A 25,094-nucleotide genomic window follows, 5' to 3' on the forward strand; every position below is an offset into this window, starting at 1 on the left:
ACTCAGCTCCCTATCTGTTATTTTGGCAACACCTACCTATGTCTGTGAGGGTCTAACTCAGGTAGACAAAATTCATCCTTCCCCACAAACAAAAGCATCACAGCATTGACTTGAACCTTGAGGAATACAACAGTCAGACATGTTTTCTGTTTGCAGTAAAAATAACACAGAAGGCTTTGGATGGCTCAGCTAATCAGAGCTAGGAAAGGCAGTCTTTCACGTCTGGGTCAGCACCAAATGTGGCCCAGTTAGTAGTAAATTAATAACATCACTGCCATCTGACAGCTGGAATGAACTGTTCTCAGTCCTGATCTTTGGAGACAGATGTGCCCAGACCACAACACCAGCTCTCACAATTGGCACTAATTAGCATCCTTCCTGGCATTGTCAGTGGAAGGCACCCAGCCAAGGCATAACAATACCTTGTAATGTTTGTACACACTAGCATAGGCTACTGGTAGCATTTATGAAGGATATAAAGGGTGTTCAGATAAGGCAGACCCAGAACATATTTAGGTGGAAAACAATTCCAGTCTCTTGGTCTTCCTTCCATATCAGAAGAGTCCTTACCTTGCGCCTACCCTTTCGCTACCCTTTTCTAGAATAACAAATCCATGTTTATCTGCTGGACTGTTCTGGATCATGAAGAAATAGAGTTCAGATTGGGTTTGCTCACCTCACCTTTCTCTATTTTCACACTGTTCCTTTATTTGCATCCTTAATTTTCATCTCCATGACTTAACCCTATGATTAACCTCTATGATTTTGAATCCCACCTGTTCTTCAATCTTCATTCTTCTTCAATCTTTCCCTCTCTCAAAAATATGGCCTGAAGTTGGGTATCCTATTTAAATAACAACACCTCATGTTGCTATTTCCTTTCAACTAGTCTTCATTGTTTCTCTTCAAAATCAAAATCAGAGGTATGAAATCTGATTTGAAACCCACAACTCTTTATGTTGCAAATTAAACTCAATAATTACCTACTAAGCATTCTCTCTGGAAATCTTACTAGTATATTATGTTTAAAGAACTGTTGGAGCCATAAAACCTGGATTTAAATGTAGTTCTAATATTTACTACTTAGGAACACTGGACAGATCTTTCCTAGAATCATTTGATTTGTCTGTAAAAAACAGCAAATATCATTAGAATGTTGCTATGATGGGTTACTGCAAAGATAGAGATTAAAAGTAGACACAGTGACTGTTTCCCCTCCTTATTTTTCATCTTCAATTTCTAGTTCTTCTAAATACTAGCTATGTAATGTTTCTCATATCTATCCTTTTTACCTCTGGGCAAGATGGAGCCTGGAACAGGTCTTCAATAACTATCATCACACTCTTTTACATAGTCTCCTAACTGGTTTTACTGAGTCTTTCCCCAAGCTAAACTATCCTACCTTTCACATGTCTGGACATATCACTTCTCTGCTAAAAAAAAAAAAAAGTCCATCACAAAATCCATCCTTTTTCATATTAAATCAAATATACCCTCCATTGTTTGACTTATGAGGCCAAACAAATATAATCTTAACCAACAATTCCAATCTTTTCTCTATTTCATTTTATCCACCCAACCCTATTCTCCCATTATTTCTATTCTGTTAGTGATTATTTCAGTCCTACATTTCCATCTTTATGGCTACTTAATAATTCAATCACTTTGCTTCTGAATTCCTCACAGTAGTCTTTACTATTATTATTTTTGATTTTTCAAACTGGTAATAGGAGATTGGTTCAAGATGGCAGAGTAGAAGGATGTGCGCTCACTCCTTCTTACAAGAGCACCAGAATCACAACTAACTGCTGAACCATCATCGACAGGAAGACACTGGAAATCTAAAAAAAAGATACCCCACATCCAAAGACAAAGGAGAAGCTGCAATAAGACAGTAGCAGGGGCACAATCACAATAAAATCAAACCCTATAACCACTGGTTGGGCAACTCACAAACTGGAGAACAATTATACTACAGAAGTCCACCCAGTGGAGTGAAGGTTCTGAGCCCCGTGTCAGGCTTCCTAACCTGTGGGTCTAGCAATGGGAGGAGGAATCCCCAGAGAATTGGACTTTGAAGGCCAGTGGGACTTGATTGCAGGACTTCGAAAGGACTGGGGAAACAGAGACTCCACTTTGGAGAGCACACACAAAGTCTTGTGTGTACCAGGACCCAGGGGAGGGAGTAGGGACCCCACAGGAGACTGAACCAGACCTACCTGCTACTGTTGGGGGGTCTCTTGCAGAGGCAGAGGGTGGCTGTGGCTCACTGTGGGGATAAGGACACTGGCAGCAAAAGTTCTGGGAAGGACTCAATGGCGTGAGCCCTGAGCCCCACCAAAGAGCCTATAGTTTCCAGTGCTTGGTCACCTCAGGCCAAACAACAAACACGGAGGGAACACAGCCCCACCTTTCAACAGACAAGTAGATTAAAGTTTTACTGAGCTCTGCCCACCAGAGCAATATCCATCTCTACCCACCAGCAGTCCCTCCCACCAGGAAGCTTGCACAAGCCTCTTAGATAGCCTCATCCACCAGAGGGAAGAGAGCAGAAGCAAGAAGAACTACAATCCTGCAGCCTGTGGAATGAAAACCACAGTCACAGAAAGAGAGAAAAAATGAAAAGGCAGAGGATTATGTCCCAGATGAAGGAATCAGGTAAAACCACAGAAAAACAACTAAATGAAGTGGAGATAGGCAATCTTCCAGAAAAAGAATTCAGAATAATGATAGTGAAGATTATCAAGGATTTTGGAAAAAGAATGGAGGCAAAGATCGAGAAGATGCAAGAAATGTTTAACAAAGACCTAGAAGAATTAAAGAACAAACATAGATGAAAAATACAATAACTGAAATGAAAAATACACTAGAAGGAGTCAACAGCAGAATAACTGAGGCAGAAGAATGGATAAGTCCCTGGAAGACAGAATGGTTGAAAACACTGCCACAAAACAGAATAATGAAAAAAGAATGAAAATAAATGAAGACAGCCTAAGAGACCTTTGGGACAACATTAAATGCACCAACAATCACATTATAGGGGTCCCAGAAGGAGAAGAGAGAGAGAAAGGACCCAAGAAAATATTTCAAGAGATTATAGTCCAAAACTTCCCTAACATGGGAAAGGAAATAGCCACCCAAGTCCAGGAAGCACAGAGAGTCCCAGTTAGGATAAACCCAAGGAGAAACATGCTGAGACACACTGTAATCAAACTGACAAAAATTAAAGACAAAGAAAAAAAATTATTAAAATCAACAAGGGAAAAATGACAAATAACATACAACGGAAATCCCAAAAGGTTAACAGCTGATTTCTCAGCAGAAACTCTGCAAGCCAGAAGGGAGTGGCATGATATATTTAAAGTGATGAAAGGGAATAACCTACAACCAAGAACACTCTACCCAGCAGGCTCTCATTCAGATTTGACAGAGAAATCAAAAGCATTACGGACAAGCAAAAGTTAAGAGAATTCAGCACCACTAGAACAGCTTTGCAACAAATGCTAAAGGAACTCCTCTAGATGGGAAAGAGACTAGCAACCTAAAACAGCCCTGTACATATATAGACTGCTATATCAAAACCTCAAGGTAACAGCAAACCCCAAAACTACAGTAGATACACACACAAAAAAGAAAAAGCAACCCAAAGACAACACTAAAGATGGTCATCAAACCACAAGAGGAGAGAACAAAAGAGAGGAAGGAAAGAAAAAAGACCTACAAAACCAAACCCAAAACAATTAAGAAAATGGCAATAGGAACACACATATCAATAATTACCTTAAATGTAAATGGATTAAATGTGCTAACAAAAAGACAAAGACTGGCTGAATGGATATGAAAACAATACCTGTATATATGCTGTCTACAAGAGACTCACCTCAGACCTAGGAATACATACAGACTGAAAGTGATTGGATGGAAGAAGGTATTCCATGCAAATGGAAATCAAAAGAAACTGGAGTAGCAATACTCATATCACGCAAAATGGACTTAAAAATAAAGACTGCTATAAGAGTCAAAGAAGGACAATACATAACAACCAAGGGATCAAATCAAAAAGAAGATATAACAATTGTAAACATATATGCACCCAACATAGGAGGATCACAATATATAAGGCAAATACTAAGAGCCATAAGGGGAGAAACCGAAAGTAACACAATAGGAGTGGGGAACTTTAACACCCCACTTTCATGAATGGACAGACCATCCAGACAGAAAATCAGTAAGGAAATGCAAGCTTCAAATGACACATTAGACCGGATGGACTTAACTGAAATTTATAGAGCACTCAATCCAAAAGCAGAAGAATACACATTCTTCTCAATTGCACATGGAACATTCTCCAGGATTGACCACATCCTGTGCCACAAAGCTAGCCTTGGTAAATTTAAGAAAATTGAAATCATATCAACCATCTTTTCTGACCACAGCACTATGAGATTAGAAATAAACTACAATAAATGGTAATAATTTTTTAACATCTTTTTTGGAGTATAATTGCTTTACAATTGTGTTAGTTTCTGCTGTATAACAAAGTGAATCAGCTATACGTATACATATATCTCCATATCTCCTCCCTCTTGTGGCTCCCTCCCACCCTCCTTATCCAGCCCCTCTATGTGGTCATAAAGCACCAAGCTGATCTCCCTGTGCTATGCAGCTACTTCCCACTAGCTTTCTATTTTATATATGGTAGTGTATATATGTCAAAGCTACTTTCCCTCTTTATCCCAGCTTACCCTTCCCCCTACCGTTGTCCTCAAGTCCATTCTCTATGTCTGTGTCTTTATTCCTCTCCTGCCTCTAGGTTCATCAGAACTTTTTTTTTTTAATTTCATATATATGTGTTAGCATATGGTATTTGTTTTTCTCTTTCTGACTTACTTCACTCTATATGACAGATTCTAGGTCCATCCACCTCACTACAAATAGTTCAATTTCATTTCTTTTCATGGTTGAGTAATAGTCCATTGTATATATGTGCCACATCTTCTTTATCCATTCATCTGTCGATGGACACTTAGGTTGCTTCCATGTCTTGTCCTGGCTATTGTAAATATTGCTGTAATGAATATTGTAGTATATGTCTCTATTTGAATTATGGTTTTCTCAGGGTCTATGCCCAGTAGTGGGATTGCTGGGTCATATCGTAGGTCTAGTTTTAGTTTTTTAAGAAACCTCCATACTGTTCTCCACAGTGGCTGTATCAATTTACATTCCCACCAACAGTGTAAGAGGGTTCCCTTTTCGCCACTCCCTCTCCAGCATTTATTGTTTGTAGATTTTTTGATGATGGCCATTCTGACAGGTGTGAGGTGATACCTCGTTGTAGTTTTGGTTTGCATTTCTCTAATGATTATTGATGCTGAGCACCCTTTCATGTGTCTGTTGGAAATCTGCATATCTTCTTTGGAAAAATGTCTGTTTAAGTCTTCTGCCCATTTTTAGATTGGGTTATTGCTTTTTTGTTGATATTGAGCTGCATGAGCTGCTTATGTATTTGGGAGATTAAGCCTTTGTCAATTGCTTCTCTTGCAAATATTTTCTCCCATTCTGAGGGATGTCTTTTCGTTCTGTTTATGGTTTCCTCTGCTGTGCAAAAGCTTTTAAGTTTCATTAGGTCTCATTTGTTTGTTTTTATTTACATTTCTCTATGAGGTGGGTCAAAAAGGACCTTGTGATTTATGTCATAGAGTGTTCTGCCTATGTTTTCCTCTAAGAGTTTTATAGTGTCTAGGCTTACATTTAGGTCTTCAATCCATTTTGTGTTTATTTTTGTGTATGGTGTTAGGAAGTGTTCTAATTTCATTCTTTTAAATGTAGCTGTCCAGTTTTCCCAGCACCACTTATTGAAGAGGCTGTCTTTTCTCTAATGTATATTCTTGCCTCCTTTATCAAAGATAAGGTGACCATATGTATGTGGGTTTATCTCTGGGCTTTCTAACCTGTTCCATTTATCTATATTTCTGTTTCTGTGCCAGTACCATACTGTCTTGATTACTGTAGCTTTTTAATATAGTCTGAAGTCAGGGAACCTGATTCCTCCAGCTCCATTTTTCTTTCTCAAGATTGCTTTGGGTATTCGGGATCTTTTGTGTTTCCATACAAATTGTGAAATTTTTTGTTCTGCTTCCATGAAAAATGCCATTGGTAGTTTGAAAGGGATTGCATTGAATCTGTAGCCAAGAACATGGTATATCTCTCCATCTGTTTGTACCATTTTAAATTTCTTTCATCAGTGTCTGATAGTTTTCTGCATACAGGTCTTTTGTCTCCTTACGTAGGTTTATTCCTAGGTATTTTATATTTTTTGTGCAGTGGTAAATGGGAGTGTTTCCTTAATTTCTCTTTCAGATTTTTCATCTTTAGTGTACAGGAATGCAAGAGATTTCAGTGCATTAATTTTGTATCCTGCTACTTTACAAAATTCATTGATTATCTATAGTAGTTTTCTGGTAGCATCTTTAGGATTCTGTATGTATAGTATCGTGTCATCTGCAAACAGTGACAACTTTACTTCTTCTTTTCTGATTTGGCTTCCTGTTATTTCTTTTCCTTCTCTGATTGCTTTGGCTAAAACTTCCAAAACTATGTTGAATAATATCGAAGAGAGTGGGCAACCTTTTCTTGTTCCTGATGTTAGAGGAAATTGTTTCAGTTTTTCACCATTGAGAATGACGTTGGCTGTGGGGTTGTTAGATATGGCCTTTATTATGTTGAGGTAGGTTCTCTCTACGTTCACTTTCTGGAGAGTTTTTATCATAATTGGGTGCTGAATTCTGTCAAAAGCTTTTTCTGCATCTATTGAGATGATCATGTGGTTTTTTTTTTTTGTTTTGTTTTGTTTTGTTTGTGGTACACGGGCCTCTCACTGTTGTGGCCTCTCCCATTGCGGAGCACAGGCTCCAGATGTGCAGGCTCAGTGGCCATGGCTCATGGACCCAGCCGCTCCATGGCATGTGGGATCTTCCCAGACCAGGGCACGAACCCATGTCCTCTGTATCGGCAGGTGGACTCTCAACCACTGCGTCACCAGGGAAGCCGATCATATGGTTTTTATCCTTCAATTAGTTAATATGGTTTAACACATTGGTTGATTTGGGTAAATTGAAGAATCCTTGCATTCCTGGGATAAACCCCACTGATCATGGTGTATGATCCTTTTCATGTGCTGTTGGATTCTGTTTGGCAGTATTTTGTTGAGGATTTTTGCATCTGTGTTTGTCAGTGATATTGGCCTGTAGTTTTCTCTTTTTGTGACATCTTTGTCAGGTTTTGGTATCAGGGTGATGGTGGACTCGTAGAATGAGTTTGGGAGTGTTCCTCCCTCTGCTATATTTTGGAAGAGTTTGAGAAGGATAGGTGTTAGCTCTTCTCTAAATGTTTGATAGAATTCACCTGTGAAGCCATCTGGTCCTGGGCTTCTGTTTGTTGGAAGATTTTTAATCACAGTTTCAATTTCAGTGCTTGTGATTGGTCTGTTTATATTTTCTATTTCTTCCTGGTTCAGTCTTGGAAGGTTGTGCTTTTCTAAGAATTTGTCAATTTCTTCCCAGGTGTCCATTTTATTGGTATATAGTTGCTTGTAGTAATCTCTCATGATCCTTTGTATATCTGCAGTGTCAGTTGTTACCTTTTTCATTTCTAATTCTATTGATTTGAGTCTTCTCCCTCTTTTTCTTGATGAGTCTGGCTAATGGCTTATCAGTTTTGTTTATCTTCTCAAAGAACCAGCTTTTAGTTGCATTGATCTTTGCAATCATTTCCTTCATTTCTTTTTCATTTATTTCTGATCTGATCTTTATGATTTGTTTCCTGCTGCTAACGTGGCGTTTTTTTGTTCTTCTTTCTCTAATTGCTTTAGGTGTAAGGTTAGGTTGTTCATTTGAGATTTTTCTTGTTTCTTGAGATAGGATTATATGGCTATAAACTTCCCTCTTAAAACTGTTTTCACTGCATCTCATAGGTTTTGGGTCATCGTGTTTTCATTTTCATTTATTTCTTGGTATTTTTTAAATTTCCTCTTTGATTTCTTCAGTGAACTCTTGGTTATTTAGTAGTGTATTGTTTAGCCTCCATGTCTTTGTACTTTTTACAGTATTTTTACTGTAATTGATATCTAGTCTCATAACGTTGTGGTTGGAAAAGATACTTGATAGAATTTCATTTTTTTTAAACTTACCAAGGCTTGATTTGTGACCCAAGATATGATCTCTACTGGAGAATGTTCCATGAGCACTTGAGAAGAAAGTGTATTCTCCCACTTTCGGGTCGAATGTTCTATAAATATCAGTTAAATGTATCTGGTCTATTGTGTCATTTAAAGCTTGTGTTTCCTTATTTATTTTCTGTTTTGATGATCTGTCCTTTGGTGTAATTGGGCTGTTAAAGTCCCCTACTATTATTGTGTTACTGCCCTTTAGTTCTTCTAGGTCCTTGTTAAATGTTTCTTGTATTTTCTCCATTCTATTTCCAAGATTTTGGATCATGTTTACAATCATTACTGTGAATTGTTTTTCAGGTAGACTGCCTATTTCCTCTTCATTTGTTTGGTCTAGTGGGTTTTTACCTTGCTCCTTCATCTGCTGTATACTTTTCTGTCTTCTCATTTTGTTTAACTTACTGTGATTGGGGTCTCGTTTTTGCAGGCTGCTGGTTCGTAGTTTCCATTGTTTTTGTTGTCTGCCCCCAGTGGGTAAGGTTGGTTCAGTGGCTTGTGTAGGCTTCCTGGTGGATGGGACTCATGCCTGTGTTTTGGTGGATGAGGCTGGATCTTGTCTTTATTGTGGGCAGTGTCGTGTCTGGCGGTGTGTTTTGTGGTGTCTGTGAACTTAGTATGATTTTAGGCAGCCTCTCTGCTAATGGGTGGGTTTGTGTTCCTGTCTTTCTAGTTGTTCGGCATAGGGTGTCCAGCACTGTAGCTTGCTAGCCATTGGGTGGAGCTGGATCTTAGCGTTGAGACGGAGATCTCTGGGAGAGCTTTCACCGATTGATATTATGAGAGGCTGGGAGGTCTCTCATGATCCAATGTCCTGAACTCAGCTCTCCCACCTCAGAAGCTCAGGCCTGACACCAGGCCAGAGCAACAAGACCCTGTCAGTGACATGGCCAGGTATGTGGGGATTTTCTCACCTTTTGAGAAGTCTGAGGTCTTCTGCCAGCCTTCAGTATGTGTTCTGTAGGAGTTGTTCCACATGTAGATGTATTTTTGATGTATTTATGGGGAGGAAGGTGATCTCCACATCTTACTCCTCTTCCGTCTTGAAGGTCCCCCTGCAATAGTAGACTCCACTGATGATGCCAACCTCTGCAAGAGCTAGAGGTGCAGAGACATTTTTTTCAGAGGGTTTTCAGCTTTTTTTTTTCTTTTCCTTTGTGCTTCATTTAGTTTCACTTCTTCACAGGGTGCTTCATGCAGAGGCCTCGCACCCTGCACTTCAGATCAGAGTGCCTAGTGAGAAATGGCTGTGCCAACACCTCAGCTCAGCCAGTGGTAATAATTTTAATCCAATATACTTATTCACTATTGCTTTTCAACCATTGCTTCTTACATTCTCTTCTTTTTTCTGAGCATAGTTTCCTTTCTTCTAACCTTTTAGGAGTTGTTTTAGTAAGGTTCTGTGAATGGTAACTCCTTCAATCTTTGACTTAATTTTTTTAAAGCTATGCTCATTTTCAGTTGATCTTTTTCATGGGAATGTTTATTTTTCCCTTTGCATTTTCATAATATGACTTAGTGCCTCTATTGTTGCAAAGTAGACAGCTGATATTCTGTAAATTACCAGTCTTTTCTTTGTGGTAGCTTTAGTGTTTTTCTTTGTGTTTTTAGTACAATGAGGATTACGTTTATGTGGATTTTCATGTATTTATTCATGATTCTTTTTAATCTGAATATATTACCTGTCTTCACTGTGGAAAATTCTTAAGCATTAACTCATAGAATGTTGCTTCTCCTGCAGTCTCTATGTAGTCTCTTTCTGGAATACATTTCCATTATATTATATACATTTCTATAAACTGTATACTAAATTTCCTCTTTTTACTCTTCATTTTCTAAGTTCTCCTTTATGATTTTCATTTCTTTATCTATTCTGGCTTCTGAGTGATCTTTTTCCAAACCTAACTTCTGATCACTAATTCTTCAATTGTGCCTAATTGTCTCTTTATTCTGTTCATTAATTTCAATGACAATATTTTCCACTTATAGAAGTTCTAGTTCATCTTTTTCACAGTCTTTCATTTCTGAACTGTGCTTTCTGTTCTTTCTTTTATTGCTCAAATTATTTTAAACAAATATGTTATAATTTCTTTCATATGTTCTAATATTTCTACTGCTTGCATTGCTAATTTCTTGATTCTTGCATTTGATAATTCTCCCTCATGATATTTGTTATTATAGCCAACTCATATTCATTAAGGTGTTTTTATCATTTGGGACCCGCATGTTGTTGTTTTGTGAAAGAGTTCTTAAAGACTAGCTTTGAGTGTGCTTCTCTGAGGGTGAGGGCCACAGGCAGTTCGATAATACTGGATAATTTTACATTAATTTCCATGTTAATTCCTTCTGTTTATGGTTCAGCTAAGAGTTTCGGTTTCTGAAAGGTCATTTCTTTCCTCTTCTTCCCAAAACCTTGTATACATTTAAATTTCTTAGACATATCCTAGACCTACAGAGTTTTCCTTGCCCATGAAACCAGAGCAATCAAGATAGTGCCAGCTTGTTGCAGGGAGCTAGGTATCGTATCATGACTTGTGTGGAAAAGGGCTCTTGTCAGTAAACCCAAGACAGCTTTAGAATCTCAGCCTCCAGTACCTAGGACTCACATATAATCTGAAACTCTCCCAGGCTGCTGAAGCATCAGCTTTCCCCTATCACTCAGGCTTTCACTTTTTCCCCCTCATTTCTGGTATGTAAGTATTTCTCTGTCTTTCTTTTGAGCTCAGCTATAACATACTATTTGAAAATATATTCTTGCTGTAGTTTATGCAGAACCTCAGTAAGATCTGTGAAGTACTAGCTTGGTCCATCCCACTGTTCCTCTCCTGCTGCAGTTCCCTAATACCAACCAGAATGAACTACTCACCATTTCCCAAAGAAAGCCCATGGATGCTGCTCTTACTCCCTGACTTATGCACTTCTATAACTTTAAATGCTTGCCCCAGAACACTTTGTTAAATTGTTTTCTTTTCTCCTTCCTGAATTCTTTTCAGATAACTGCAATCATTATACGATCTCTACTTTCAAACCTCATATAAGAAATCTTGCTCTATCTTATATTATTATAGTGTTTGTGTTCTTATCTTATCCATTCTATTAGACCATAAACTCCTAAAGGGCCTGTAGTTTCTTTTTTCAATTTGTTTACCCTGTAATTTCCAGCACATTGTCTGACACACAGAGGTATCTTCTCAAATGCTTGTTAAATTAAACTGAAACCACAGAAGAATTTTCTTTTTCCTTCTGTAACTATAATCCTCAAAAGTCAACAAGGTAAAAACATAGCTGTCCACAATTATGCAAAACAAAGAAGTATGTAATAATTAGAGAACATTTACATTTTCTGACAGAACTGCCTTTTAAATGATATCCAATTAATATACATCGGTAAATTATTTCAGAAATTTTAAACTTCTACAGTTATAGTTACAGAATTTCTACCTTTTAAAAAATAATGACAATTACAACAAAATATAGCATTTATTAAATGCCTATTTTATGGCAAGCATGGGACTATGTTTTACATGAATTATCTCATCTGATTTTAAAACGACCATTGGAGGCGCCATAATTATCCACATTTAACAGATGAAGATGTAGAGACACAGTGTGGTGACATGAGTTCCCCAGGATTGCCTAGCTCCTAAATTGTACCAAGATTTGAGCTCAGGCAGTTGGATTCCAGGGTCCATGCTCTTAACACCACACACTTAACTAGGTTTTATACAGCACTGTTGTTAGAAACTATCAAAATGTTTCAATATTTAGAAGTCATCTTCAATCATGTTTGTTTTAAAGAGACACTGAATCTTTTTCATATGTAGAAAGAATATAAAAATCAAGAGACTTGAAGAGCAACTTTCCAGGCTGTTGAGATGCTGTCAATTATTTGAGTAGTGGTCAGTATTTTTGAATGCAATGCAGAAATGTTCCTAAAGCCATTTACCAATAAAAGATTGTGTAGGTAGTTTTACTCAAGTGGAGAGAAATGCCCCCATGGATACATGAAGGTTTCTGTTTCCCTTGGGCTTTATTTTTTTAATTCTCTTATTTTAGTTACTGAAGTAGTTCAGAAAGATTTATAATTTTAATATTTCCTATAAAATTATAATTGTCAGTGATTATACCTGCTCACATTGCTGTACTCTGTGAGCATTTTTTCTCCAAAGGACAAGCTTTAATAGTTTCTGTGTCATTCACATTTAATACTGTTGACAAGATCAACAGTGAAAGGCAAAAAAAAAAAAAAAAGTCTAAAAATAGTTGCTTTTTATACTTCTGGATTAAGCCTCCTTGCTCTTTATATAGAGAGATGTGGTTAGGGTCATGGTTTAAAGAGTAGGTGTGTTTCTGAAATAACCTTATTTTTTTCACTTTATGCCTCCCACTGCCAGCCATAGTTGTCTCTATTGTGAATCCTAAAAAATGGTTCATTGTAGTCACTCTGTACAAATGACACACTTTAAACATCATATATTCATATATTATTTTCAGCTTCAACTCCTACAATCCATCTGTAAGGTATATTAAAGGCTCCCACAGCTCTAAGTGGCTTCAATTAAAAGATAATTATACAAGAAACTTCTTTTCATAAAGCAATGATCTAAATATACATCTTTTGCTTCAGTTAATAACTATCATTTTCTAAGGCAAAAGTCACTCACTAAATGATGGTTTTAAATTATTTACAGGTTTATCTGGTGTCTCCAGGAAAGACAGAGATCATTCTGTATGAAAAAGAAAGTATATCTTTTGTTCCAGTACATGAATACTTCTCAATTTTCCCTATATTTGATATTTAAAAAAACATACATTCATCTTAGGACTAGGACTTCAAATATGAAAAGACAATTCTTTTCTAGAGACAATGTGATAGGGAGATTTAGTTAAATATTCCGCTGCATAAATTATATATTATTGCCCAGAACCCAGGATGAAAAGCATTTGGCCATAGGTGCATTGAGTATCATAATTTCTTGCCCCAGGAATTCCTGAAGTGAGAGAGAGGATGCCATGAATTTGAGGATTGCAAGGTATTGTTATGAGAATAAACTGAGTCATGAAGAAAACTGAGCCAGGTATACACTGTGCATATTTCCTTGTAAAACCTGGAAATTTCCAAAGTAAGAATGAGAGCACAGTAAACGTACCTCCCCACAAAAAACCTAGGAATAGCTTTAATTTCTAGTCAAAATTTAAAAGTACAATTCCCGAGCATAGGCCATAGGTAGGTGGAATTTCTTTTCTTAACACCAAAAAGATCTAGAACGATTATCAATATTCTGGCCCAGAGGACAGCACTAGAGCGTATGCATGAGCTCAAAGTAGTATGGTGGTTCCAGATCGGGACCCAAACTTTCAGGCACCTGCCCAATGGGAGGCAGAGCAGTAAGTAACCCTCCTTCTCTGAGGCTTTTTCAATTCTGTTTCTGTTACTTGGTTTCCTAGTTCTAGAGATACTGCATCAGTCAGAATGGGATAGATTATGCTGTGATAACAAACAACTCCCAAATCTCAGTACCTAAAAACAAAAGATGTATTTCCCACTCACTTTACATAAGCAACCCAGGTCATCAGGGAAGCTCTGTTCATGCTAGTCACTCAGGGGCTTGGGATGACAAAGGATGAAGGATTTTGCACTGGCAAGGACATTTCCAAGACTGAAATAAGAAAGGTCACTTCCATACACAACAAATTGGCTGGAACTTCAAGGGGTGAAGAAGCACGATCCTCCCATTTGCTAGGAGAGAGAAACTAGGTGTCATTTAACATACTATGCCTTTCAATGGTACGGAGCTGGCCAGCACTAATTTAAATTCTTTGCATCCATTCAACAAAACTTCAACCCTAGATAAACTCTGCCACAGTATTTCTTAAATTGTAATGTGTATATGAATCACAAATGTAACTTTTCAAAGTGCAGGTCTGGGATAGGTTCTATATTTCTAACAAGCTCCGAGGTGTTGCTTCTACTTTTGGTCTTCAGAAAATATCTTGGCTCTACCAAATGCATTCTCTGCACCTGCATCCAAGCAGCTCAACTTTCCTGGAGACAAGTCACATCTACACTGGCTAGTTCTACTCTAAGTTCTTTATGTCACACTTTTATACCATGCAACCTTTGGCAACCCCTAAGCCACCTGCCTCAAGTTAATCTTCATCGTCTTGCCTTCTCATTTCAGAAAATGATATCACATCAGCTGCATGTTCTCGCTCAACCTTAATAAAGGGTTCCATCATCTCTCCTCTGGATTCTGCAGTGAGCTCCACAGCTTCCCATCCTGCCCTCTACAGTCTATTCCCTATAGAACGGCTCTCTGACCCTCTTTCATTATACTGAATCATATCACTCCTTACTGTCAATGGCTTCCCATTCCCCTTAGAATAAAATCCAAACTCTTAGCAAAGTCTTTAAGGCACAGAATAATTTTTTCCCTACCTAGTTCTCCAACTCCATCTCATGACACTCTCTTCTTGCTCAAAACCTCTGACCACTGGATCGAGTTTCACTTCCTTAAACACCTCATGGTTTTCCCACATACTATTCTCCCCAGTAGAATGTACACTCATGCCCTGAAAAACTCATTCTCTCCACTCTTTGCATGTCTACATCTATCTCATCTTTCAGGTGACTCTTATAATGTCATTTCCTCTTCGATATCTCACTGACTTTCTTATGTAAAATAGTCCCCAAACTTTATTCCCTTTGTTGGCACTTTGTTAAGCTCCTCCAACATATCACAGTTTGGAATTATTTTGTCTCTTTTCCTGTCTACTTTATTTTGTATTTGTTGTGTGTGTCATATTCAAGTTGCATCCTTGGGTCCTTACACTGTGTTGCACCTAGTTAAAGCCCAGCAGATATTTGTAGAATAACTAATGAGTAGCTGAATGGATGGATGAATGATTAAATAATAGAGTACACTTTGCCTTATAATATTTTCCTTCGGCATTAGCCTAAACATAATTATCTGTACAAGTATATTCCGTTAAATCATCCCATAAATAAGTTTCAAGTCAGTGGATTTCAATGCCTAAAACTAATTCTAACATTTCTTCACCAAGTCACAATAATCCGTAATAAGGGAGAAGCTTACAAATCTTCTGGGATTTATAGATATAATCAGTAATATGTTGTGCATTTTTAAAAAAGAGGAAATAAAGTATAATTTTAGAAGTATTTCATTATACAGCTTTGTAATAGACTCCCTTAAAACTCCCTGGGAAACACTATCATATGTGCCTAAAGATTTTTTTTTATATTTTATAATACAGTGAAAATTCATCAGTTTAGTAAAGTGTAGTAATTCCTGTAAGGCCAATGTGTTTGCCACTACAACTAGAAAAAAACATAAATTACGAAAATCATATTCTTCAAGCTCGCAGAGTTTCAGCGAGCTATGGATGAGATGAACTAAGTTTCCAGAAAGAAGAGATCCTTTCTGAGGTAGGCAAACAATTTCAGCCAGCTGTTATTTTTCCCCTTAGGAATGTTTGCTAAATTTTGGCAAAAAGTGAGGGGAAGGTGTGGCCAAGGCAGAGGACTTCTAGGGTAGAAAGAGAAACTAATGTTCTTTGGTTGCTCAGGGCTGAAGAACTATAATGGAAATTGTAGGGTCCCTAAATATCTTACTGGGATTTTTCTCCATGAGACATTGGCTGGATTTTTGTAATGTGTAGGAAGCTGAAGAGTTAGGATAAACACTTGTAAAAAGCAGAGTGCAGTTTTCTCCATCCTTGTAAGTAGGCATTTAGAAACAAACGCCTAGTGAGGGAGGAGTCCAGCTTTAAGTAACCAGATGCCTCCCACTCAAGACATTTGATGTATTTGAAGTTGCCTGGGCAGAAATCCTGGACACTCTAAAGGGCAGAGCTGAATCTTCTACAGTTTCTCAGGGCTGATAGGATGGGCACACATGAGCTCTCTATCCAAAGCGTATAAGACACAGTGGAAAAAGGGAGACTAAGGGGATGTGGTAGTCTGATGAAAACTGCAAAACATCTTGACCCAGATGAATCCTTGGCTGCTTTAAAGTTCCTGCTCCTCATTATGTCTGAAAAAGTGGGAATGCTTTTTGGTGGGCATCAACACTGTCCCAAAATCCTACATTTGTTTTACACAATGACTGAGATTTAATTAAAAATTACTAGGGCTTCCCTGGTGGCACAGTGGTTAAGAATACGCCTGCCAATGCAGCAGTCATGGGTTCAAGCCCTGGTCCTGGAAAATCCCACATGCCGCGGAGCAGCTAAGCCCATGCACCACAACTAATGAGCCTGTGCTCTAGAGCCCGTGATCCACAACTACTGAGCCTGCGAGCCACAACTACTGAGCCTGTGAGCCACAACTACTGAGCCCACAAGCCACCACTACTGCAGCCCACACGCCTAGAGCCTGTGCTCCACAACAAGAGAAGTCACTTCAATGAGAAGCCTGCGCAGCGCAACGAAGAGTAGCCTCTGCTCACCGCAACTAGAGAAAGCCCGCGCACAGCAACGAAGACCCAACGCAGCCAAAAATAAATAAATACATTTATTTTAAAAAATTTACTACATATGTCAGATGATGTGACTGATGAAAGAAAACAAAACAAGCCCTTCACAGATTATCCATCTTAGATTTTGCTGAAAAGAAATTTTAAATGACTGGTTAAAATGTTAAAGAAAACAGAGAAGAGAAGAACAAAATAAAATTTGTCCATTCTCTGATGGAGAATTCTAATAGAGTTGAAATGTTAAAAAAAAGAAACCAACTTAAAATAAAATGTATATTATAGACCAGGAGTTAGTGAACTACAGCCCGTGGGCCAAATTCAGCCCATTGCCTGTTTTTGTAAAAGTTTTATGGGAACCAAGCCATGTTCACTAATTGCCTATAGTTCCTCTTGTGTTACAACACCAGAGTTGAGTATTTAGAACAGACACCATATGGAATATAAAGTCTAAAATATTCTCTATCTTGTCCTTGAAATACATTGTAAACTTTGACATATGAATTGCTTAAAATACCAAGATTTAATTAACATCTTCCTTCCAAATTTTTTTTCAATCAGCTCCTTCAGGGTAGATAGCATTCAATAAATGTGAGCTATACGAACACTCAGTAAGCTCATCATTTTATTTAGGACCTCACGTTGAAAACTTTGGGATTGTGAAGTTGAACTCAGACGCCAAAACCTTAACATGTGGTCTTGAATAAATTAAGAGCCTTCTGTCCATTTTAAAGGAAATAATGTTTTCAACGTTTCCTTGGCATTGTTGGATTCTGCAATAATTATTTGAGCTCTGGGAGTGAGGACTCCGACAAATCTGAAACTTGGCAACAGAAATAAGAAGGCAGCCATGCGCTGTGCCTTGAGTACTTAAAAGGAGGATGTCCACATTCTTTCATGAGAGGGCCAAGTAAGTAGAAATACATGTATATGAATGACAAATTAATGTTGTAATTAATAACAATAATAGTTCACATTTATTGAATGTGCACTATAGGCTAGTAACAACTCCACTTAACTGGCCGTGGGTGAACTTCCCAAATTGGTATTTTTTAAAGAACTCCCACATGGTTATTATATTCAGCCAGGATTAAAAATCTACTGATCTAGCTTCTTCTTCCCGATTTCCCTATCCCTTGCTGTGTTCTAACGTTCTACTGTTCTCTCTCTCTCCTAATAAACACTGACATCATACTGCAAAAAACTGGCAGAACAAATAACTCTTGTTCTCTCAGGCTCACTTACCTTTACTTAAGTGATGAATATTCAAAAATTAAAATCATCTGCTAGTTCCACTGGTTGGCTGGACCATAGCACTCGGTTCTTTGTGTTGCAATTGCTCATTAAAAACACAGTAAGACTTGTCCACTTTTCTGGTTCAAAATATATTTGGTGTAAACAAAACTATGGTGGCCATTGCTTTCTTCCTTTCCTCTAAATAAGCTGCAGTCATCAAATGTATTAGCCTCTTTTAGGCAATGTGTTTGGCATTTGTGCAACTAGGTGGTGGCCAACAAAGTGTGATGTGTGAGAAGTTTTGTTGCAATGCAGCAAAATTCGCCTGGAAGGTAGGGAATATGGGTTAATATAAAGCATGTGCTATGATGTGATTTCTCTGGTATTATGATTCCTACTCAACTGGTGTGAAACTTACAGGATTCAAGCTACCGTAAGACATGATGAATGGCTCAAAATGAGTCACAGTGGCCAGTATGAACTTCCATGCTAGTTGTTTTGAAACATCCCCTGTAGGACTGTGAGTGTTTTGGAGTGATAAACTAAGAGTGTTACTTTAGACAAGAATGTTGACGGGCGATGTACTTCACTGGAACAGAGTGAGAATGAATAAAGTCAAGACCCCTTTTCCTGGGGTAACTGTTACTACTTAAAAAGAGACCACTAAGCTGAGTGACGTGAAGACTCTTCCCTGGAGGACCCGACGCCATGCAGCTGAGAGCCTTTCCCATTGCAGGGGACGGCAACTCCCCACTCACGCTTGTCCAAAGACCTGTTGCCAGACCAGAGATCACTGCCTCCTTCCTGGACTTTTCCAGGAGGGGTTTGTTACTCCCTCTTCTATTCTCACAACTCTGTGTTGAGTGCTTATTGTGTGTACTAAACTGAGTGATTCACTCACTCTTTGGTGTACCTCCAATCCTGTGTCACCTGCCCTCCTGCTGGGCCCTGCAAGAAGCAGCAAGTACATTCTCCACCCCAGCCTCTCTCTGTCTCTGTCTCTGTCTCCGTCTCACTCACCCTAGCCTTCCACCTTAACTCTCTCTATCGTTCTCTCTCTCTCTCTCTCTAATTAACACTCATAAAAGTAGAGGAAAACTGGAGAAACAAGTTCTTAAACCACAATTCAAGCTCCTTGACATCCCATCCCACAAAATCAACCCTTCCATGACTAGACAGATCATTGCTCCAACTTCTGTATCTATTCATCTGCTAAATGACGTCTTGAAAAATAGAAACAGAGGTTATAAAGGACAGTGACCTCAAAGGACACATTTATACCAATTCTTCACATTTCCATGTGGAGGGACTTCTGCTAGGGGAATATCTGTGACCTTGTTCTAGAACTGTCTACCTGCAGACGGCAACCATTCTTCTAGTTCTAAGTCATCTGTCACTTCGGGTGTGTGTGTGTAGGCATGTATTTGTATGTGAATAAAAGAGAGAGAGAGAGAGAGAGAGGGAGAGAATGAGTGAGAGAGAGGACAGGGTGGGGAGGAAGAGAGAGAGAGAGAGGTACCCTGATTTTCCAGGTGCACCAGAGACAAGGCGGTCTGTTTGTTTAATTTGGGGAGGGGTGGGACTGGCCCCCTTGGTCCACAATATTCACCCATTTTCTCCAAATATTTTTATAAGTAAAAGAGACACTATTCTTAATGTGCCTGAACTCTGTGCCTATTTCTCAGTAGGTTCAGAAATTATTTCTACCTTGCTTGGTACAAAATTCAAAAAATATCCCAGAATATGAAATGAAATATTAACATATGGAAAAAACACATGAAATCTCCAAGAATCCCAGAGGAATTAAGCACTTTATTCCTCTAGCCTCACTTTTTTTAAACTGTGTGCATTTGTTTCTGACTTTTTTTTTAATAAACAGCAGTTGGATCATAGTGTTTAATTTTGTATCTTACAAAGTTTCCGAGAGACTTCATGAATTTTAGCTTACTGAAATTCTTCTGCAGTGGCCAAGTAAGTTCATGAAGTAATGTCATAAATCACTCCACATTTCTAGATATTTTTGGGTTAGGAAAATTGCACATGAGGGATAATACTTATTAATTTCATGTGGTCAAAATTCACGAACATTAAATCTGGTACATCACCTTCTTAGAACTCTCCAGCTGCCAGCATTCCCCTCCTGATAAGAAAAGTGGCAGAGTCATTCTTTACACAAGCATCTATGGAATATCTAGAATATGCTTAGCATTGGGTTGGGCACTAGAGAAATGAAGATTAAAAGAAATGGTTTCTGTCCTCAAGGAATTCAATAAGTGTTCAATATGACAGATTAGTGATTTTACATAGTAAACTCATTAATGACACCTTTCTGTCTATCTCAATTGGTTTATAAGTATGAGAGTTCATAGGACACACTCAGCTAATGTTTGTTGATGATAAAATGTCATTTCAAACTTAGTCTTCATATATTTTATAAAATGGGCATACAAAATATTGTAATCTATGTGGGTATGTACATATATTGTAATCTATGTGGAAAACACAGATCTACTTATTTTAAATAATTATCTGCCGTAGGTGACAATTAACATTTAATGAGTTTTATGAATATAGAGTGGCAAGGAATGGAATCCCCCAAGGAAAATAGAATATTAAATTGTGAAATGACAAACTCTACTAGAGAAGAGGCAGAGTCTCCAAGGTAATTTAAGAATTTGTAGGAGACAGAACTATTCTACATCGTAAGCACTACCTAGTTTTGCTACTCAGGCAAAGTATGTGAAGCCACAAAAGTACAAGCATGCAAGGAAGGGGATTTTATTTCCACCTCCAAGTGACTTTTCAGAGTACACATGATGAGCTCGATATACTAGGTGACCATTCTTTAAGGCATACATTGGTCCTATACTTCCCTGAACTTGTAAAAGAGAAGACCATGGTCCCTAGGCAAGTACGTATGGATGTGTAAGTATGTATATATTTCTATATGTGTATATAAACAGAATTCATCAGCAAAAATACATGTGACATCTGGGACTTCCGTGGTGGCACAGTGGTTAAGAATCGCCTGCCAATACAGGGGACATGGGTTCGAGCCCTGGTTGGGAAGATCCCACATGCCGCAGAGCAACTAACCCTGTGCTCCACAACTACTGCGCCTGTGCCCTAGAGCCCATGAGCCACAACTGCTGAGCCCACGTGCCACAACTAATGAAGCTCGCAGGCCCTAAATCCTGTGCTCCACAACAAGAGAAGCCACCGCAAGGAGAAGCCCACATACCTCAATGAAGAGTAGCCCCCACTCACCGCCACTAGAGAAAAGCCTGCGTGCAGCAATGAAGACCCAACAACGAAGACCCAACACAGCCAAAATAAATAAATAAATAAACAAATTTATTTTTAAAAACCTCACGTGATTAAAAAAATAATACATGTGACATCAATCCTATCCATCCATCCATCCACTCAATTATCCACCTGCCTACCTACCTATCTATCCATTCATCTATATTTATCTGTATTTTTCCACATGAAGCATTCAGGTTAATAACTTGTTGAGTTCTAAAATTTTACTCTTATGGAGATAATTTTTTAACACAACCCATTTTCTTTACCTGTAGATATTAATACCTCAGAGTTATAAAGCCCTTTGCTTTGCAAACATCTCACATACAGTATCTCATCTACTTTTTCTCAAAACCTCCAGAGGTGCTAAGATGAGGCTACCGTTTTCAGTTGCAAATAGCAAGCCAAGACTTGAGTGAGATCACATGACTTTTCCGAAGGACACACAACCAGAAGAAGGTGCCCCCGGCGCCAGAATCTAGGGCAGAGGATTTCAAATCAAAGGCTCAGCAGGGAGTAAGGCCTCCAGAAAGGAGGTTAAGTTTTTGAACAGTTGTACCTGGGATGCAAATTTCACCCTTGCCTCAGGTAACTGGACTGCTCCCCAGCAGAGCTTCAACCTGGGGCAGGGATATCCACTTGCAGGTTGTGGTGGGGACTGAAGTTAATTTATGACAGTGTCCAGCTGAGTGCTTGGTCCTCTGTGGAAGCTGAATGCCCTGAGGCTGCTCCTTATTCTACAAAATCACGCACTTGATTTCTGTCTGCAAGTCAGCACGGGCACGGACACATCGGCTGTCCAATCACTGACTGCGTGATTTCTATGCGATTCACAGTCCGAGACCATCTCTCCTGTTTCACTGAGTGTTTCTGTTTCTCTCCATTATCAGATGACCTGCATTCACAGAATGCAGACTCATTTAAATACTACTGTGCAAAACACTGAATTTAGGAAGGAAAAATTTTCTGCCAACAGCTGATATTATTCATTCTTAACAAATTTGTAAAAATTGACCTATGGTTTACTTAATCCATGTAATTATTCTCATATAAATTACCATGAATAAACAAGAACTAAATATGGATATTATTAAGATTAAGTAAACAGAGTCGAATGTCTAAAATTAGGGGAAATAAAATTCATTAAAAATTAAATTCATAAGAAAGTCTTGGTTTTATATATATATATATATATATATATATTTACTTAATTCTGAAATATTTCAATTTTGAAAGAAATAAGGCTCAGTGAAGCCAAATATCACCAGATACTGATATGTACATAAATATATATTATGAAACATGTATTTGTGTGTAATCAGTATTTATGTATATATATAGAATAACATGTATGTATATATATGAATGTACATACAATAATAGAAATAAGGGTCTGTGTAGCCAAATAATCATCAGTTTAATTACGGATTTGGTAAGTAAGCATATTAGACAGCATTTGCTTTTCAGATGTTTTTAAAACGTGCTTTTTGTTTTTCTGATAATCAAATACGTTTACTTCACTAAGAAGCGTTCTTATTGTACAAGCTACTTCTCCATCCACAAGCAAAAATGTTCTTTAGGATTTTTTTTTTAAGAATCAGGCTTATTTGTGAGCAACTGTAAGAAGATGGAAAGAAAACATAAGCACAACAAAACTTCAAGGCTCTTAACTGAACAGCATCCCTGCCAACGTTGGGCTCTCCAGCGGCTCCGGCTTGTATTTTGTTCTGAACCCCGAGATGTTTGTTCACACAGGAAGCTCTCTCGACTGCCAGGATGAATGACAACAGTCTCCGAAAATGACAATGACTTGCACTCGTAAAACACCAAGTGACACTTAACTGTGCTCGAAATATTCATACAGCATACTCCGTGAATAATTCAATGATATGTGGGAGAAGAGGGGCTATTTGGGGAAATGTGTCCCATAGAATGTTTTGCAAGCAGCTAATTTTCTCTGATACGATAACCCCTGTCTTTTTTTTTTTTTTTTTTGGTGTCTTAATGTCAAAATGCAGTGAGAAATTTGATACCTACATGACACAGCTTTATCATTTCCCACCTACTAAAGTTCTAAAGAATTTAATTTTAAAATGTACGGTATTTTGAAATGTCTTATGTAACACAGATTTGTGCCAATCATAATACATAGTTTAACTCTTATAGATAAGCCTGCGGAGCAGATTTTCTTCACGCCTTTCCCTCATTGGACAAGGAATCCATTCATTTAAATAGCAGGATCCAAGCAGGATCCACAAACCCCAACCCTAGGAACAAAACTCTTTAGCGCCGACTTATAAAAATTAGCTTTCTAGCACAGCCTGTTTTCCTTCAGGCATTTTTTTTTCAGAGATTTTACTGATTTGATTGTATGGCAGCAGATTAAATTCTCACACAGCGATCATTAGCAAAAAATAAACAGAGCAAGTACTAAAGCTGGCTTTTGCACCTACTGAATGCTGCAAGTGTCTGTACTCATTTGATATGCATCTTGCAAAGCTCGGCTGTTCCCAGAAGGCCACTCCGTGAAGACTGAGCGAGCAGCGTCTGCTAGCGGTGCCTGCAAGTCACAGAAACAGAGAGCTTTACGACAGGGAGGCTGCGAGGAGACACAGAACTGGGAGGCGGGCTGAAAACCTGGGTTTGTACATTTTCTCGCTTTTAACAAACATGCATGTGACATGGTTACTTTGATCATTTTTTACAATGCATATTAGTCACATGGAGAAACCACTGCATCATCAAGATTTTCCAGGTCTCTTCGTTGTCTCCACTTAGGAAGCCCTTTACTAAAATTGTTTCATTAACTGCTTATTGGACAGATTGATTTTGGATATAGGACAAAGCATGGTGAGGAACACAGCATGCTGCTCTTGGTGGGTGGTCAACTTTGGAGGGTCATCCTACATTACCTGTGGCATTCAGTGGGCACTGATTGAAGGCCAAGTCTCCTGCTGGAGTCCTTTTCCACACCGTCGACATCAGGTAATCCTCTGGGCATATTTCATAAGGTGCTGCAATTCAGAACAGAGGGACTTGAATGCCGGTGGTGTTTATTTTTTAAATGTTGGCAATAAGCAATCCTGAAACGCACCTCAGTGACTGCAGAGAGTTTTCATTTCTTAAAAGTGTACTGTTTACTGAAATGTCAGAGATGTCTTCAGAAATAAAACACCACTAGCTTTCATTTCATTATCTACAAAATCCTCACAGAAATGTACTTTCTTTGGAAAGTGCTTACCGTGCAGGCTTTTTAAAAAGGTCATTTGGATTTGCCTATAAATTGAACATTATATTTAAGCATATACATAAAAATCTTTCCAGTATTCACCTATATTCATAAAGTTTGGGGATGTCATACAATAAAGTGATTTCTAATAAACTGAAAGCCATATCAGAATTGTTAACTGTAGGTGATACGAGTAAATAAAGGGCAAAAATACGTAACTTTTCATTTCTTCATATAAGTATGATGCCAATCATACTACATTATATAAAAATTAACAGATTTTACCTTTTAGCCTTATGCTTTTCAAAAGCTCCATTTGATTACTGAGGTGAGAAAGTTAAAGGGAATTGCAAGAATAATAGATGCACACCAGAAATATGTTCATGGAAAGCCAAAGAATTCATGAAAGAAGAAGGTCTGTCTGGGCTTCCCTGGTGGTGCAGTGGTGGAGAGTCCGCCTGCCGATGCAGGGGACACGGGTTCATGCCCCGGTCCGGGAAGATCCCACATGCCGCGGAGCGGCTGGGCCCGTGAGCCATGGCTGCTGAGCCTGCGCGTCCAGAGCCTGTGCTCCGCAACGGGAGAGGCCACAGCAGTGAGAGGCTCG

General features: G+C 38.4%; 1 protein-coding gene across 1 annotated transcript in view; it reads right to left on the reverse strand.

The window, feature by feature from the left end:
- ADGRB3 (adhesion G protein-coupled receptor B3) overlaps positions 1-25,094 on the reverse strand; it is a 799,562-nt gene that overhangs the window by 418,860 nt on the left and 355,608 nt on the right. Inside the window, exons 7-8 of the mRNA XM_060030408.1 lie at positions 24,171-24,272; positions 23,712-23,818 (exon numbers count right to left, since the gene is read on the reverse strand). Coding sequence (XP_059886391.1) covers positions 23,712-23,818; positions 24,171-24,272 — 209 coding nt within the window. The remainder of the gene's footprint in view (positions 1-23,711; positions 23,819-24,170; positions 24,273-25,094) is intronic.

Source organism: Delphinus delphis, chromosome 14 (genome assembly GCF_949987515.2).
Source record: "Delphinus delphis chromosome 14, mDelDel1.2, whole genome shotgun sequence".
Lineage (NCBI taxonomy): Eukaryota > Metazoa > Chordata > Mammalia > Artiodactyla > Delphinidae > Delphinus > Delphinus delphis.